This window comes from Plodia interpunctella, chromosome 16 (assembly GCF_027563975.2).
Source record: "Plodia interpunctella isolate USDA-ARS_2022_Savannah chromosome 16, ilPloInte3.2, whole genome shotgun sequence".
NCBI lineage: Eukaryota > Metazoa > Arthropoda > Insecta > Lepidoptera > Pyralidae > Plodia > Plodia interpunctella.
This window is the reverse complement of record NC_071309.1, coordinates 1,145,622-1,160,551: the sequence shown is the minus strand read 5'-3', so window position 1 is coordinate 1,160,551 and position 14,930 is coordinate 1,145,622. Positions and strand designations below refer to the sequence as shown.

The 14,930-nt window shown below is 34.6% G+C and overlaps 1 protein-coding gene across 2 annotated transcripts; it reads right to left on the bottom strand.

Annotated features, from left to right (window-relative positions):
- Positions 1-3,548: 3,548 nt before the first annotated feature.
- Xport-A (exit protein of rhodopsin and TRP A) lies at positions 3,549-9,963 on the bottom strand. 2 transcript variants are annotated; one of them, XM_064436490.1, is made up of 3 exons: positions 9,893-9,963; positions 5,607-5,751; positions 3,549-4,564 (listed from the first exon to the last, which is right to left on the bottom strand). In XM_064436490.1, the coding sequence occupies exons 2-3, from the start codon at positions 5,747-5,749 to the stop codon at positions 4,423-4,425; spliced, it is 285 nt and encodes a 94-aa protein (XP_064292560.1). In that variant the 5' UTR covers positions 5,750-5,751; positions 9,893-9,963; the 3' UTR covers positions 3,549-4,422. The 2 variants fall into 2 exon arrangements, with proteins under 2 accessions (XP_064292560.1, XP_053612394.1); XM_053756419.2 differs by lacking the exon at positions 9,893-9,963 and adding an exon at positions 9,447-9,539.
- Between the last annotated feature and the right edge of the window lie 4,967 nt (positions 9,964-14,930).

Genomic DNA, 14,930 nt, shown 5'->3' with positions numbered 1-14,930 from the left:
CCTTAACAACAACCTTAACAACAACCTTAACAACAACCTTAACAACAACCTTAACAACAACCTTAATAACAACCTTAACAACAACCTTAACAACAACCTTAACAACAACCTTAACAACAACCTTAACAACAACCTTAATAACAACCTTAACAACAACCTTAACAACAACCTTAACAACAACCTTAACAACAACCTTAACAACAACCTTAACAACAACCTTAATAACAACCTTAACAACAACCTTAACAACAACCTTAACAACAACCTTAATAACAACCTTAACAACAACCTTAACAACAACCTTAACAACAACCTTAACAACAACCTTAACAACAACCTTAACAACAACCTTAACAACAACCTTAACAACAACCTTAACAACAACCTTAACAACAACCTTAACAACAACCTTAATAACAACCTTAATAACAACCTTAACAACAACCTTAACAACAACCTTAACAACAACCTTAACAACAACCTTAACAACAACCTTAACAACAACCTTAACAACAACCTTAACAACAACCTTAACAACAACCTTAACAACAACCTTAACAACAACCTTAACAACAACCTTAACAACAACCTTAACAACAACCTTAACAACAACCTTAACAACAACCTTAACAACAACCTTAACAACAACCTTAATAAAAAAATAATTCTTTGATGGCCAAGTCGATCTATTTATTAACATAAAAGATTTTTCATATTGATATGATAATAACTTACGTAATAACTTAAGACAGTACGTCCCTTATGTAGGGACTAAATACAATTGATCGACTTGGCTGCGCTGCGAGAACTGAGCTGCGAGACTTGGGTTTTTTACAGAATGTTTTTGATGGCATTCAATATTTAGTTCTTACGCTTTCGAGCTCCTATACTTTCCTTAAACACCTACCGCTTTAATAATAAACATTTAATTCATTCTTTAGGATTGGAGTAGCTTTTCTATACTTTGTCCCTCTCTCTCCTTTCAGTATTTGACATTGAAAGAACGATACAATACAAAGAATAACTATTCCGACGCTTATTAGAGAATAACGTTTTTATTAATAAGGGGGCTAGAACGAAGGCCCTATTGGTTAAGTTATATTTTTGGAAAGTAATTAAAATTTATAGTAAAAGTATAATATTTTCTAATAATCGTTTGTGTTTTTTATGTTAGATATATTATTTACCCCGAGTCTCATGTTACAAGATTAAAGTTCCGAGCGTAGTTAGGACATTACGAAAAGTGCAACAAAATGGCGTACAGTTAGCAACCAATGTTTAGTCACGTCACACGAATCGATACGCAGGCTTTTTGTCAACGCTGGCTCTGTGCCAAATGCAGTCGACAGTACAGTCGGACTGGAGTGGTGATTGAGTTTTATAGTTGTTATATGGGCTTGGTCGGATAGAGATCCATTATATTACAAGTAAAGAAACGTTGAATGAAAACAAATTAAATAAAAACTTTAAAATAATGTTACTTCATTAAAAAATTAGACGTTTTATAAAAAATATCATTTTTGTCACAAACTTTTATTGTCGTCACAGAGATCTTTTGCATTCTACTTTTATATTATTTAGGGTGGGTTGTAACTATTTTTTTTATCTATGGTTGCAATAGTCATCTTTAACTTTAACCTGCGCAGATTACAGCAAAGTACGCCATTTTGTCTAAGCGACGGCGGACGGCTAAAGTTAAAGTGTAAGTTGAGGATTGCAACTCACCTTTAGACCTTTTAAGTCAAATGTTATTATTATTCAAAGATGAAAACGTTTACAGTATTTTACCGCACCAACTGTATCACCAATTCCATTCACTGCACAGCGATTTATTTGAACTCCCGACAGTTAACTGTTAACTAATTATTTAACTAATTTCACTAAAAGGCTAACTAAACGCCGGCATTTACTTTGTACCGTACATAAGTAGTGATTTACGGTTGTAACAAACAAAAATAATCGTTGTGTCTACTTTTAATTCAATTTCGTGCTCTGATTCAACAGTAGACAATTTCTTGTGTGTGTTTCTTTCCACGTAATGAATACGACTATGAAGAGAGTATAAGAAGAATATAGGAAAAAGTATCTTACAAAAACCGTAATCTTATCCTGAATAGTATTAAATATATAGCGACGAATTATACAGATTGAAGTTAAACTTCTGCGTATTGTGTGAACTTGAAATTTTGTATACATGTGGAGAAGGACATAGGGTACCTTTTATGTCGGGAGAATAAGCTGTAAAATTTACGCTGGCGAAGCCGCGGGCAATAACTAGTAAAATATAATTTAAACCACATAATCATCCGTATTTTTCCTTCCCCTTTTGCCAAGTCATAAATAACATCACCGGTAGCAACAGAATCAATACGCACAGGAACCTCATTCATTGGCAATATTCCAGCACCATTCATTTTGTATCTAAAACACTGACTGTGGAATATGCATTAAACTAGTACAGTATGTTAGACGAGTCCATGTGTCTCGCCCTAGAACGGTACCAGTCATGAAGCTAAAATAAAAGGGAGACGCCTTAGTGCAAAAATTGTATGACCATACGCGAGGCTGAGGCAGACGAGTGGGGTAAGAGGTTCAACCATGAGTTAACTGAATGTAATAGGCTCCGCTTCTTTACGTGACAGCTGTGCGCCTTTCATAGTAGCTGTGTACAAAGTTGCAGGTATTTTTTTATGTAGTTTTGTTTTGTATAGTTTCAGTTTGTTCTTTTTCGTTTTTGCCACATAATTCTTTGAAAGACACAATAAGACGCGGCCATTTTGAAATTATTTCAAAATAAATAAATAATAAATATATTAGGACAAATCACACAGATTGAGCTAGCCCCAAAGTAAGTTCTAGACTTGTGTTATGGGATACTAACTCAACGATACTATATTTTATAACCAATACTAATAAATAGATAAACATCCAAGACCCGGGCCAATCAGAAAAAGATCATTTTCCATCATGACCCGACCGGGGATCGAACTCGGGACCTCTAAGTTCAGTGGCAAGAACTTTACCACTGCGCCACCGCGATCGTCAAAAAACGGTCACGTTATTGACAAAAAATATGTTAAACATTTTTTATTTGTTTATATACTTGTACACATATGACGAGTTTTCGAGTTTTGACCGATTCATTCCCCTTAGTGTGAACAATACAAACTTGTGAATTAATATGATACCGCTAAGAGCAACTAACGGGAAACCTACACTCCGTCACGTCACGCTCTGCGACCGACAGCCCTCGAGGGCTCTGCTTTGGACGTTTGAATAATCACACACTTGATTATACTACGCAGTGTCACAGATTATATAGTTGAGCCGTTTGTTGTTTGGTACTATGCCTTATCTTGACGATGTGAGACCTAAGCTTTATACGAATATTTGTAACAAAACCGTGAGCTTTGCATTCAGTTTTTGCTCACGGCTTTGTACGCTCGTAGAAAATATACGATAAATATATATTCGATCTCAAAATGGTGGAATAATCTGAAAATATCAAACCCCAAAGTCATTATTAAGTCAATAAAAATTGAAACATATTTTTGTTATAAATTATTTAATTACATTTCATCTTCAAAAATATGAGTGTCATTAAATAAAAATCTATGAAACTCCTTATTAAAATAATCGGATATCATATTCCAAACACATACAGAATACCATACTATCACACTTAAAGAAAACAATAAGCGAAATATGAAACCAAACATGTTGTCATACAAGTTTATTTGTTAGACAAATTAAAAAGAAAACTTTCAATATTAATTTCGCTACAACTTTTGAAGGGCCGAACAGATTTTCACGGCGCAAGAACACACGGGATAAAATTATCTATGACACAAAAAAAAACAAAAATAAAATCGGTTCATCCGTATCGAAGCTACGATGCCACAGACAGATACACAAGTACACAGATACACAGATAAACTCCTCTTTTTGCGTGGGGAGTTAAAAATAGAACACTTAATGAGAAATAGCTGCTAATTTTTTATATTTAATTGGAAATGCAGTGATTTATAAAACTAACGGCCGGTCCCGTCTTAGGATAAAACCAGTATAAATTATAAACCAAAATGTTCCTCAAGAATTGTACTATGTATAAAAAAACCGTTGCATATTTTTTCAGATAGTGGAAAGAGACTAAATTTTCACACTATGCAGCGGAGAGGAATTTTACAAAATTTGTTCTAAATAAAAAAATAATCTAAACGTCCTAAAATTGACTACGGTGTTTTAAATGGAGTAACTTCTGATGTAACTAATAATTCCAATTGCAGCTAAATGGAGAAGAAACAGCAGGAAAGCGGATCCTGTACTCAAATGCTTTATGGCTGAGGATTTAACCATAAAATGATTAAAAGAAAGACGTACAAAAAGCTTATTTTTAAATATACAATCGCTCCAAATATAGTTTTAATACAAAGCGTCAGTGCCATAAATCATGTCAGCTAATATTTCGAAAATTGTCTGCACGTGGGGATATGCCAAAGTGGTCACAATAACTATACTGTTAGCTATAACAAACAACTTCATTGTTTCCATGCCATCAGCTGATCTGAAAAATAAATTATGAAATAATTATGAAATGTTAGTATGCCATAAGTTTATCCGTTTTTCTTTTTTTTGCTGTTATTTTGGCAAATTTATTTAATCTATCAAAAATCAGAATGAAATCATCTTTATTGTGGACCACAGGTAAAAATTTAGATCTTACTATTGATCAATGTTGTCAGTAATTTTATATGACACAATAATTACTACACCCTAACTCATATTGTCATTTAAAAGTCATTTGTTGAGTAAGACATTTATCCGTCAAAAATAATTTTAATTTAATTAATTGATTAATTTTTCTATTCCTTCCCAATGCTGGGCAAAAGTCTGCCTCAACTCCTTCCAACTTTGCCCGTAGATCGACAAAACATAAAACAAATTATCCAACTTTGACCGCTTGAAAATATCTAACAATATAACTGATAATCTTATAAAATACTGCAACTATAAAAAAATACAATAACAATTGTTACTTTTGCATGAGATTTTATTTTACGTTCCTCTGCAAAAAAATCATAGACGAAGATTTTTAGTTTCAGCTCTGGAGCGTTAAATTTAATTTACATCTATAAATCTAAACAAGTTTTTTACAAAAATGTCATTTTTGCTGCAGCTTATATTGTTGTCAGAGAGATCTTATGGCATTTAACGCCTGACAAAAAAACCATGTCGAGGTTGAGGAATTCCCTCGTTTGGAGCCGATCCGGGCTGCATTATCAGCTTTGGTTTCGATGACAATGTATTATATCTCATAATAATACATTGTCATGGAAACTAAAAGCGACACGGGAAATTTTCACCCTGTGTAGGTCAACAAACTGGAAGTAGGAGAAATCTGATTTGCAAGATTTGATTACAGACAAGACAACGGGACAGGTGAAACTAAACAAAAGCTTATAATATAGCGACTTACATCCAGTCATAATGTCTATGGCCTGATTCAGTGCGACGCGGATGATTTTACCGTCCATCGCCGACATCCGCGTCGCACTGAATCGGGCCTAACTTTGAACACGAGAAATTAAAATGAAATAATTTTATACCGGAGCCATCCCCCAAATCCGTGATCCTCGTCATCTATAGAGTCGACGTTTGCGATGTTTTTGTCATCATCTGGATTAGCTTCAGGTGTGTCCTGTACCGCCTTTTTCTTTGCCGATCCGTTAGTATGTCTGTTTTTCTTCATTACTGTAATTAAAATATTTTAATGGCTTCAATATGTTTCATCTGACAATTTGGATTATAGTGATTTCCGCAAACTGAAGATTTTCAGATGAAAATCTATTACGATTTATCAGTTAACCTTAAATTTAATTTAATTAAATAAATAAATATATTAGATACTATATTTTATAACAAATACATGTATAGATAAACATCCAAGACCCGGGTCAATCAGAAAAATAGGTGTATCCTGTACCGCCTTTTGCCGACTTTAAATTGGGTTTAATTAAATAAATATGTTAGGACAAATCACACAGATTGAGTTAGCCTCAAAGTAAGTTCGAGACTTGTGTTATGGGATGCTAACTCAACGATACTATATTTTTAACAAATACATATATAGATAAACATCCAAGACCCGGGCCAATCAGAAAAAGATCATTTTCCATCATGACCCAACCGGGGATCGAACCCGGGACCTTTTGGTTCAGAGACAAACACTTTACCACTGCGACACCGAGGTCGTCAAATTAATATCGGCTGTAAAGGAAGTAGAAAAAGTATTTGATTCATAATTATAATTAATAATAGTCTTGCGCTTTGTGAAAAAAATGTCGTAAGTATAGTTAAATTTCCACGCTGCGCTTGCGGCTATGCTTTGGATTGTGCCCCATCAAATTTTAGACCAAAGATCCTAAGATAAGGTCTCTTCATGTTGGACCCATGTCCATGGGGACATGGCAAGCCTCACATGGCCGAGTCATCACCCGTGATTGAATCCCAAAGACATTTAAACTTATACATTAAAATTGTGAGTGGGCTATATCTGTACTATACTGTATAGAAGATATAATTAAAGTACCTACAAATAATTATGGGAGGTCTTTATTAACAGAGGTCACAACAATTTTTTATTTAATTTATGTCTGTACATCTTCCTGTCTGTCTGTATGTTTGTCGGCGCATTACGTAAAATCTACTAAATGTAATTAGGTGTTGTTTTCCCAGATTAATGTTGGACGGTCCAACTTAAACTCTAATATAAGTTTCATCGCGATACGTTGCTTAAGACTTTACCGAGATATTAATTATAAGTTATGAACGGACGCACAATGTAAACGCGGACGAAGCCACGGATAAAAGCTAGTATATATATACACATATATACTTATATACTTATATACTCATATACTCATATACTCATATACTCATATACTCATATACTCATATACTCATATACTCATATACTCATATACTCATATACTCATATACTCATATACTCATATACTCATATACTCATATACTCATATACTCATATACTCATATACTCATATACTCATATACTCATATACTCATATACTCATATACTCATATACTCATATACTCATATACTCATATACTCATATACTCATATACTCATATACTCATATACTCATATACTCATATACTCATATACTCATATACTCATATACTCATATACTCATATACTCATATACTCATATACTCATATACTCATATACTCATATACTCATATACTCATATACTCATATACTCATATACTCATATACTCATATACTCATATACTCATATACTCATATACTCATATACTCATATACTCATATACTCATATACTCATATACTCATATACTCATATACTCATATACTCATATACTCATATACTCATATACTCATATACTCATATACTCATATACTCATATACTCATATACTCATATACTCATATACTCATATACTCATATACTCATATACTCATATACTCATATACTCATATACTCATATACTCATATACTTATATACTTATATACTTATATATACTTATATACTTATATACTTATGTACTTATATACTTATATATTATATACTTATAAATTAAACACTTAATTTATTCAACTTTTTCAGACAGAAAAACATTTAGGCTTCGTAAAGTTAAAGAGATTTGTTTTAATTTTACGTATCACGTTTTGGTGTTTCTCACTTCTTTTATAATTAAATTGTTGAGTCATCCTTCATTGGTGCTATAATGTGATAATGTGATTATTATTAGCCAAAGACATCGTAAGGTTTCTTACTACCAACCTAAATGGAAGGACTTTTTTATTTTTTATATACTGTTTACAAATTCTATGGACAGAAATACAGATATCACGTCTTCATCCCTTACGGGGTAGACAGAACCAAAAGTTGAAAAAGTGTTGAACTTGAAGGCCAAATGGATTTTTTTACATCGCATTGGAATTTATGATTTTTCATTCATTTTATTGAAAGTTTAAAATGTAAATTTATCGAATTAAAGTATTATATGATAATTGGTTATATCTGTGTGTGTGGAATGTGTTAACACATCAGGACCACTCCAAAACATCTCGAAAAATGGATGTCGTACGAGGCAAGACTGAGGGATATAAACTTTATTTAGCTGCGCCCCGGGGCTTCGCTTCTGTGGAAATTTCGAGATAAAACGTACCCTATGTGTTATTCAAGTAGTGTAGCAAATAACATAACAATTCGTTCAGTAGATTTTGCGTTAAATGTTAACAAAGGATATACATCATTAACATTCGCGTTTATAATATTAGGAAGTAGGTTTTTTTTGCCACAATCGCACACGTGTGCAAAACAATTAAAAAAAAAAAACAACAACAAAAAGATGGTAGAAAGACAAAACAAAAACTTTGTATTGTACAGTATATATACAATACACGTGCAGCCTGTGGGCCAACTATACTTATAGAGCTTATAACGCCTTACGTGTGCAATTCAACAATGCACACATGCAGGCAGGGGTTACCTCGCTCTAGTGCATCAGGGATGTTCGCTGAACCACGCATAGACTGTTTCTTTGCGACATTGCGTAAGAGATGCGCGTCCCTGGTGCGCAGGGTGCGCGGGGGCAACAACAGCATCCTGATCATGTTCGGGAGAGGACTGGACAGCGCTTATGTAAATCGTTGCTGTGCCATATCTAGCGGGTTGACGCGGTTATGACACGGCAATCGATTTATTTTATTTATTAATATGTAATTTAATTAAGTAATTTACTGACTAACATAGCTTCTAAGTGTTTTACTAAATTAATTGTATGAATCTGAGTTGTATGATTACTTGAAATAAAAAATATATATATATAGCTTACTAAGTACCATAAAAATTACAACATATACTTACTTATACAACAACGGAACACTACAGAACTAAAACAAAACCCTCCCACATCTCAAACAAGAGATTCTCACATTGTTTGAGTTGAACAAACAGAACTAACTCGTCCACCTGGCGCTGAACCAAATATTATTTCATCTAATATTGACTCGGAGATGTGAACGGAGGGGTTACGTCTACCCCGCAAGGAATAAAGACGTGACATTAACACTATATGTACTTGCTCAGCCGTTAAGCGTCGGAAACCAGGACCCGCTTTCCTACTTTTTGCCTTCACATAATATGTGTACACTGCTGCACTTTTAACTTAGGTATTAGTTATTCTTTTGCCACCGTTAAAAAAACCGCTATATCGAAATATGCTATTTTGCACACCAATTTTAATGACACCGATTCGTAGAGCGCCTAAAAGTTCCTCTTGAGCCTCTGGTCAATTTACAGATGCATTCGTCGAAAAAAATATTGTGAAAGGAAAAGTTACTTATATACTATTTATAATTACCATCAGGTGCTATTCAAATTAGTGCGCAAAACGGTTTACCTGTATTAATTTTCTGTACTGAGTCTTTTTTTATATTTTAAATTGCTGTGTTTTTTCAATTCTGATCAGTACTTCTAGGGTTAGCGCCAACGATCAAAGTATACGCTAATAATAATTTGATGAGGCATAGTTTGCTGCAACCAAGCTGCAGCAGCTCCTAATTATTATAGTAAATTCCAACCAATCTTCTTGAAATTTTGCACTAATATATTTTGAAGTATGGAGAATGACATAGGCTATAATTAATCCCGGAGAAAATAACTGTTCCCGTGGGGAATTTATGCGGGCGAAGCCGTGGGAAAAAGCTAGTTAAAAATAAATGGCACATAAAACGGCAAACAACAAAACGTAGAAACTACCGCTCAACTTTCAACAAGCTAATATAGCTTATATAGCTAATATAAAGAGCAAAACATAAACTTCAAATCAAATCCATCTGATGTTACCTTAGAAGTGTGGAACAAACAACGAGCACGCACGCTCTCTGACTAACGAACCGCATTCAGCGCGAAGCCGAACAAATTCTGGTCGATACTATACGGGTGCGCGCTTAGAGTAGTTGAGTTAGAAGCGGAGCGATTAGCGGATTTTAAAAAATTGTGAATGATATATTAAAAACTATCTCATCGCCGCATTATTTACGTGTGCGAGCGAGCGAAGCGAGCGAGATCTAACATGTTTGTAACGCGATAACTTTCGAACCGTTGCTCTGATTTTGATGAAATTAAAAAGATATGTAGAATATGTCAATAAATTATATTGACATATTCTACATAAGATCGTGCGGCATCAAAATCGGTTCAGTCGTTTTTGAAATATTCACAAGTTTGTAAAAAAAAAATTTGTGTTCGCAAGGTCCTAAGTTCGCGGCGAACAACTAGTTTATTCAAATTTTGACATTTTAAATAATAATGTAGATTCGTCCTCTTAGTTTTGATATATCTACATTTGTTAATTGCATCTTTGGTGAAAAGGCTGCAGTGAAGTTTGTGACGCCTTTTCTTCTTCAACTGCGTTTTGGAAGTCGGCGTTAAGCAATTTTTTGATATCAACAAGCGATGTATGTTAATCCTAAATTAAATAAAGAGTTTTGAATCTTTGAATCATTGAAATAAAATGAGACTTTTTATAAGTATGTATATTTAAGGAATAAAAAATCGTATTTCTGGTTCATATTCCTGGTTGCGTTCGGCGCTGTGACGCCGCGCCCAGGGCCAGCTTAAAAACACTGAGTAATTTTTATGATGATGTCTGTGATTTTACAACCGGTACGCTTAACGTCAATCCTCCATGGGAATACATGTACACTCTCTCACCGGAGAATCGCATTCAGCGGGAAGCCGAACTAATGCTAGTCGATATTATACTATACTGGTGCGGGCTTAGAGTAGCGGAGATGGAAGCGGAGCGATCAGCGGGTTACCATAACTACTTGTGAATTAAATATTGAAAATTCTCTCTTTCATCGTCGCATGTTCCTGTATGCGAGCAGGGCTGTGACGCCATGAAGCCCGAGGTCAATGTAGAAAATACTGAATTTTGATGATGGTGTCTATGATTCTACAACTTCGAAAATCTCCGAAATTTCTACGTCAAAATATTTCCGAGAAAAGGAAATGGATCAATTCTTGCAAAAATCATAAAACTATAAAACATAATATACGTAGGTGGTATCGACAAAGACGTGTACGTGTGGATCCGCCCTAGAATAAGACCAATATCTTCCCGTGGATATCGTAGGTGACTAAAGCACACACAGCCTAGGCAACAATAACATTTCCGAAGAGTGTTGACTCCAAGCCTGTAAGGTCAGGCTTGTAAAATCACAGCCGAATCTTCAGAATTAGATTATTTTTACGTCGAACGGGGCTTTGCGGCGTCACAACCCCGAACGGAACGGAAAGACACATATATACACATATCGACGACGTTTCGACAAATAGAATAATCAATACAGAAAATCTATGCATAATTGCATAATTATATTGTTGGAGCTCGTGGAAGCTATAACAAAGACCTTGGACATGATTGTCACAGGCTTTGATACGAACCCAATCACTCGGTGTGAACATCTCATTACTTTAGACCGTAAGGGAATTGCTGATTGGGTAATACTATTAGCTGCTTCTGAGCAAGATAATAGGGATATTGACAGGGCGTAGTGTTGTCAAAATATCGATAATTTAACTATCGATTGTCGATTTTTAAAATCTTTTTCAATTGTCGATGTTGCGAATGAATGCTTTTATCTAGGCTGTCGTTGTTGAATGTGTTGTGTGGCTGGTGGCTGGACAAAGGCCTCCGCACGTTTTTCTCTCCCCAATCGTCTCTGTCTATAATAATAATAAACAACAAATATTATCGACAGTTAGAAAGCAATTAATAGTCTAGAACTATCGTTACTGTCGACTTTAATGCCCTGTATCGATAGTATCAAAACCATCGATATTCTTATTAATAGTTTATCGTCAAAATTATCGATAGAACTATCGATGCTTCATAACAGTGGCATATTTATCGCCAACACTAAAAGAGTGCGAATTATTAATACTACCCGTAACCAGTTCAGACCTGGCAACAACAGCATTTTCAATGAGAATTGAATTCGGGTCATAAAAATATATCCATCTCATGATTACAGGCTTTTGCGAAAATTGCACGCGTCGAGAACGCGCAACGCGCAAAAACTGAACTAAATTAGTTAGTTTAAAACTTATCTTTTAAGCGTAGATATTTTATAAATCACTTTTTTGCATTCAAAGCGATTTGAGAGCATTCCATAAAAATCGAAAAGGTATTAAACTGTCCCTTAGCAGATTAATTCAAAGAAAGATTTATATTTTTACTTTGAAGTAGCATGATATCTGGGAGTTCGAGTACGATGATTTTAATAAAATGTATCTTATTACTTAAATTAGGATATTGATATTTGAACCTACGCTTTGTTGCAGGCGTTGTAATAATACTTAATAATGAAAATAAAAATAAATTTAGTTCGCGTTACTACTCTAGAGTCTTATGTCAGGAAAAATTGCGTATTTTTTTCACTACATATAGTATAAAACAAATTCGCTTCCCGCTGTCTGTCCCTATGTATGCTTACATCGATAAAACTACGCAATGGATCTAAATCCATTGCGTAGTTTTATGGATGTACTTTTATAGATAGAGTGATTTTTGCTTCATAATTGAGTTACAAGTTTCCACTCGAATATAATAATACATACTTAAATATATCGCAAGTTAAAAAAAAAGGCTTGCAAAAATAAAAATATTATATACTTAATTATAAGTATAATACCTCTGTTTTTTTTATTTACATCGATTGAAAACGCTTTATTTGAATCCTTCTTAAGTTGTGTCAGTAACTGAATGTTCAAAATATATAATTATTTCAAACGGATTTTGGACATCGAAGCTTAACAGCCGCTGTAACCAGGGAAATGCTCAATGATTGTGTAAGATCATGTATTTAACATAACTGACTGAATAATTTACAGCGTGTAAAATTTTGTATATTATGTCATAAATGTTCAGTTGAAAGCGACACCCCTATCTGTGAAAACCCGTATGACATTTGTATATTAATGCGATTTATATATATATATATCGCATTAATATACAAATTATATTATATATGTGTATGTCAGTCGTTTCTGTCGCTCTTATCTTCTCTAATGTTATGCTATCATTTATATGAAGACCTACGTGGCGTAGTGGTCACCACGCCCGTGCTCTACCTGGAGGTCCTGGGTTCGATTGACCGAGCGAGCGATGCGAGCAACTGATGAAATTTAAAAGGTATGTAAGGATCTGTCGATAGAATATTTAAATTCGTGGGGCAACAAAATCTGTTAAGCAAAATAATCTCCTACAGATTTAACCCACTTGAAGTTTTATTATATATATGGAGTAGTGATAAGTTTTTACTTAGTCATTATTTCGTTTAACTAATGTACTTAATAAACTTATGTTGTAACGTATGTGTGTGTAATAATTGTTCGTTCGTTTGTAACGAACGAACAAACGAACGAATGTTTGATATAAGGATAACCTATATTAATTCCAAAATTCATCGAATGCAAGACTTTCGAATTTATAATATTAGTTTATGTAGAATTGATTTGAATTTTATCCGAAGCAAAGCCATCTTCCACATATGCATGTTACATCAGAACGATATCTGCCAGATAGGGCTTTTGACAGTCTCAGATAGCGACGATCCGTGTCCTAAGATAGGATAGTGATCGAGGATTTATTGTAAAGATGTAGCGTACCACTTTTTCAAGATACTCGTTGTAAACCTGAGGCTTAACCTGACCTGTTTCTCTAGCATCCATAGACTGTCTTCATAGTCGTATTTCCTCATGGCTGAGGGTCGTGGTCATTACGTGGAATGAAATAAAACACACACACAACAACTTTCTTGGCACTATTAATGAAGTGGTTCGCCATTGCCTTCCCCATTTCACACACGTTATTAACAATAATCAACCAGTGTGCAGGTTTCCTCACAATGTTTTCCTTCACGGGAGGCAAGTGATGGTCGATGAAAATTTGGTATACATGAGTCAGATTGGTATACATAGGGTTCGAACCTAGGGACCTTTGTTTCCACAGGCGGGCGTCTTAACCATTACACCACCGCTTCTTGCCTGTAGTGGACTTGGACTGTAGTAATTAATATTTCTCTCCCGCTCATACGATAATGTTTTCCCGGTTGTCTTCTTTTGTTAGAGCGACAGAGCCCAGGGGACTGCTTTTATAACTTTTCTTTTTGATTTCGCAATATTTTATACCAAAGAACAATAGGACAAAAAAATATGTGAAAATAGGGGCACCCCGCACAATTTATTATGGTTTTACCCGAGCGAAGCTGGCAGTAAGCAGCAATCAGTCAGTAATCATACAAATTTAAAGACGCGGAAACTAGCTTTTATTACTCTGTGAGCTACACTGTCAGCGAAATTCCAATATACCTACTGCCACTTCGATATATCGGACGCGACCTTTCCTGGATGAAGTAAACGTATCTTTAATAACTCCACTTTTAAGAAAGCGAAGGCCTTTTCGATATAATTCGATAAGATTAGACGAGTTTTTTGAAATGTTTATTTCTTGCGGAAGATTGATGTACTTCATCGTTTCTACCTCATCACTATTGACACTCAGAGATATCAGAATGTTATTAGTGGTTCTTATCATGGAATTACAGCGTTTCGACCGCTGCGGCCGCACTGTCATTACGATCCGTCAATTATCTTGAGAAAGGAACCATTACCAAAATCAATTATTCATAAAATGGATATTACCATATTACAGGGTAATTATTTTAAAGTTAGATAGCAAAACAAATCCTAGAATTAGTTATAATTTGCGGCCATAGCTGTCGCAACGCTCTGAGAACCGTCTTTAGTGGGTTAAGCGGAGAATTTGTTCAAAAACTGGCGTTTGCCCGCGGCTTCGCTTGCGTTTATTTCGTTG

Excerpts from the sequence above, each read along its gene's own strand:
- Xport-A (XM_064436490.1), bottom strand. The coding sequence starts at position 5,749 with ATGAAGAAAAACAGACATACTAACGGATCGGCAAAGAAAAAGGCGGTA. Across the intron at positions 4,565-5,606 it reads GGATTTGGGGGATGGCTCCG|ATCAGCTGATGGCATGGAAA; the intron begins GTATAAAATTAT and ends TTTATTTTTCAG.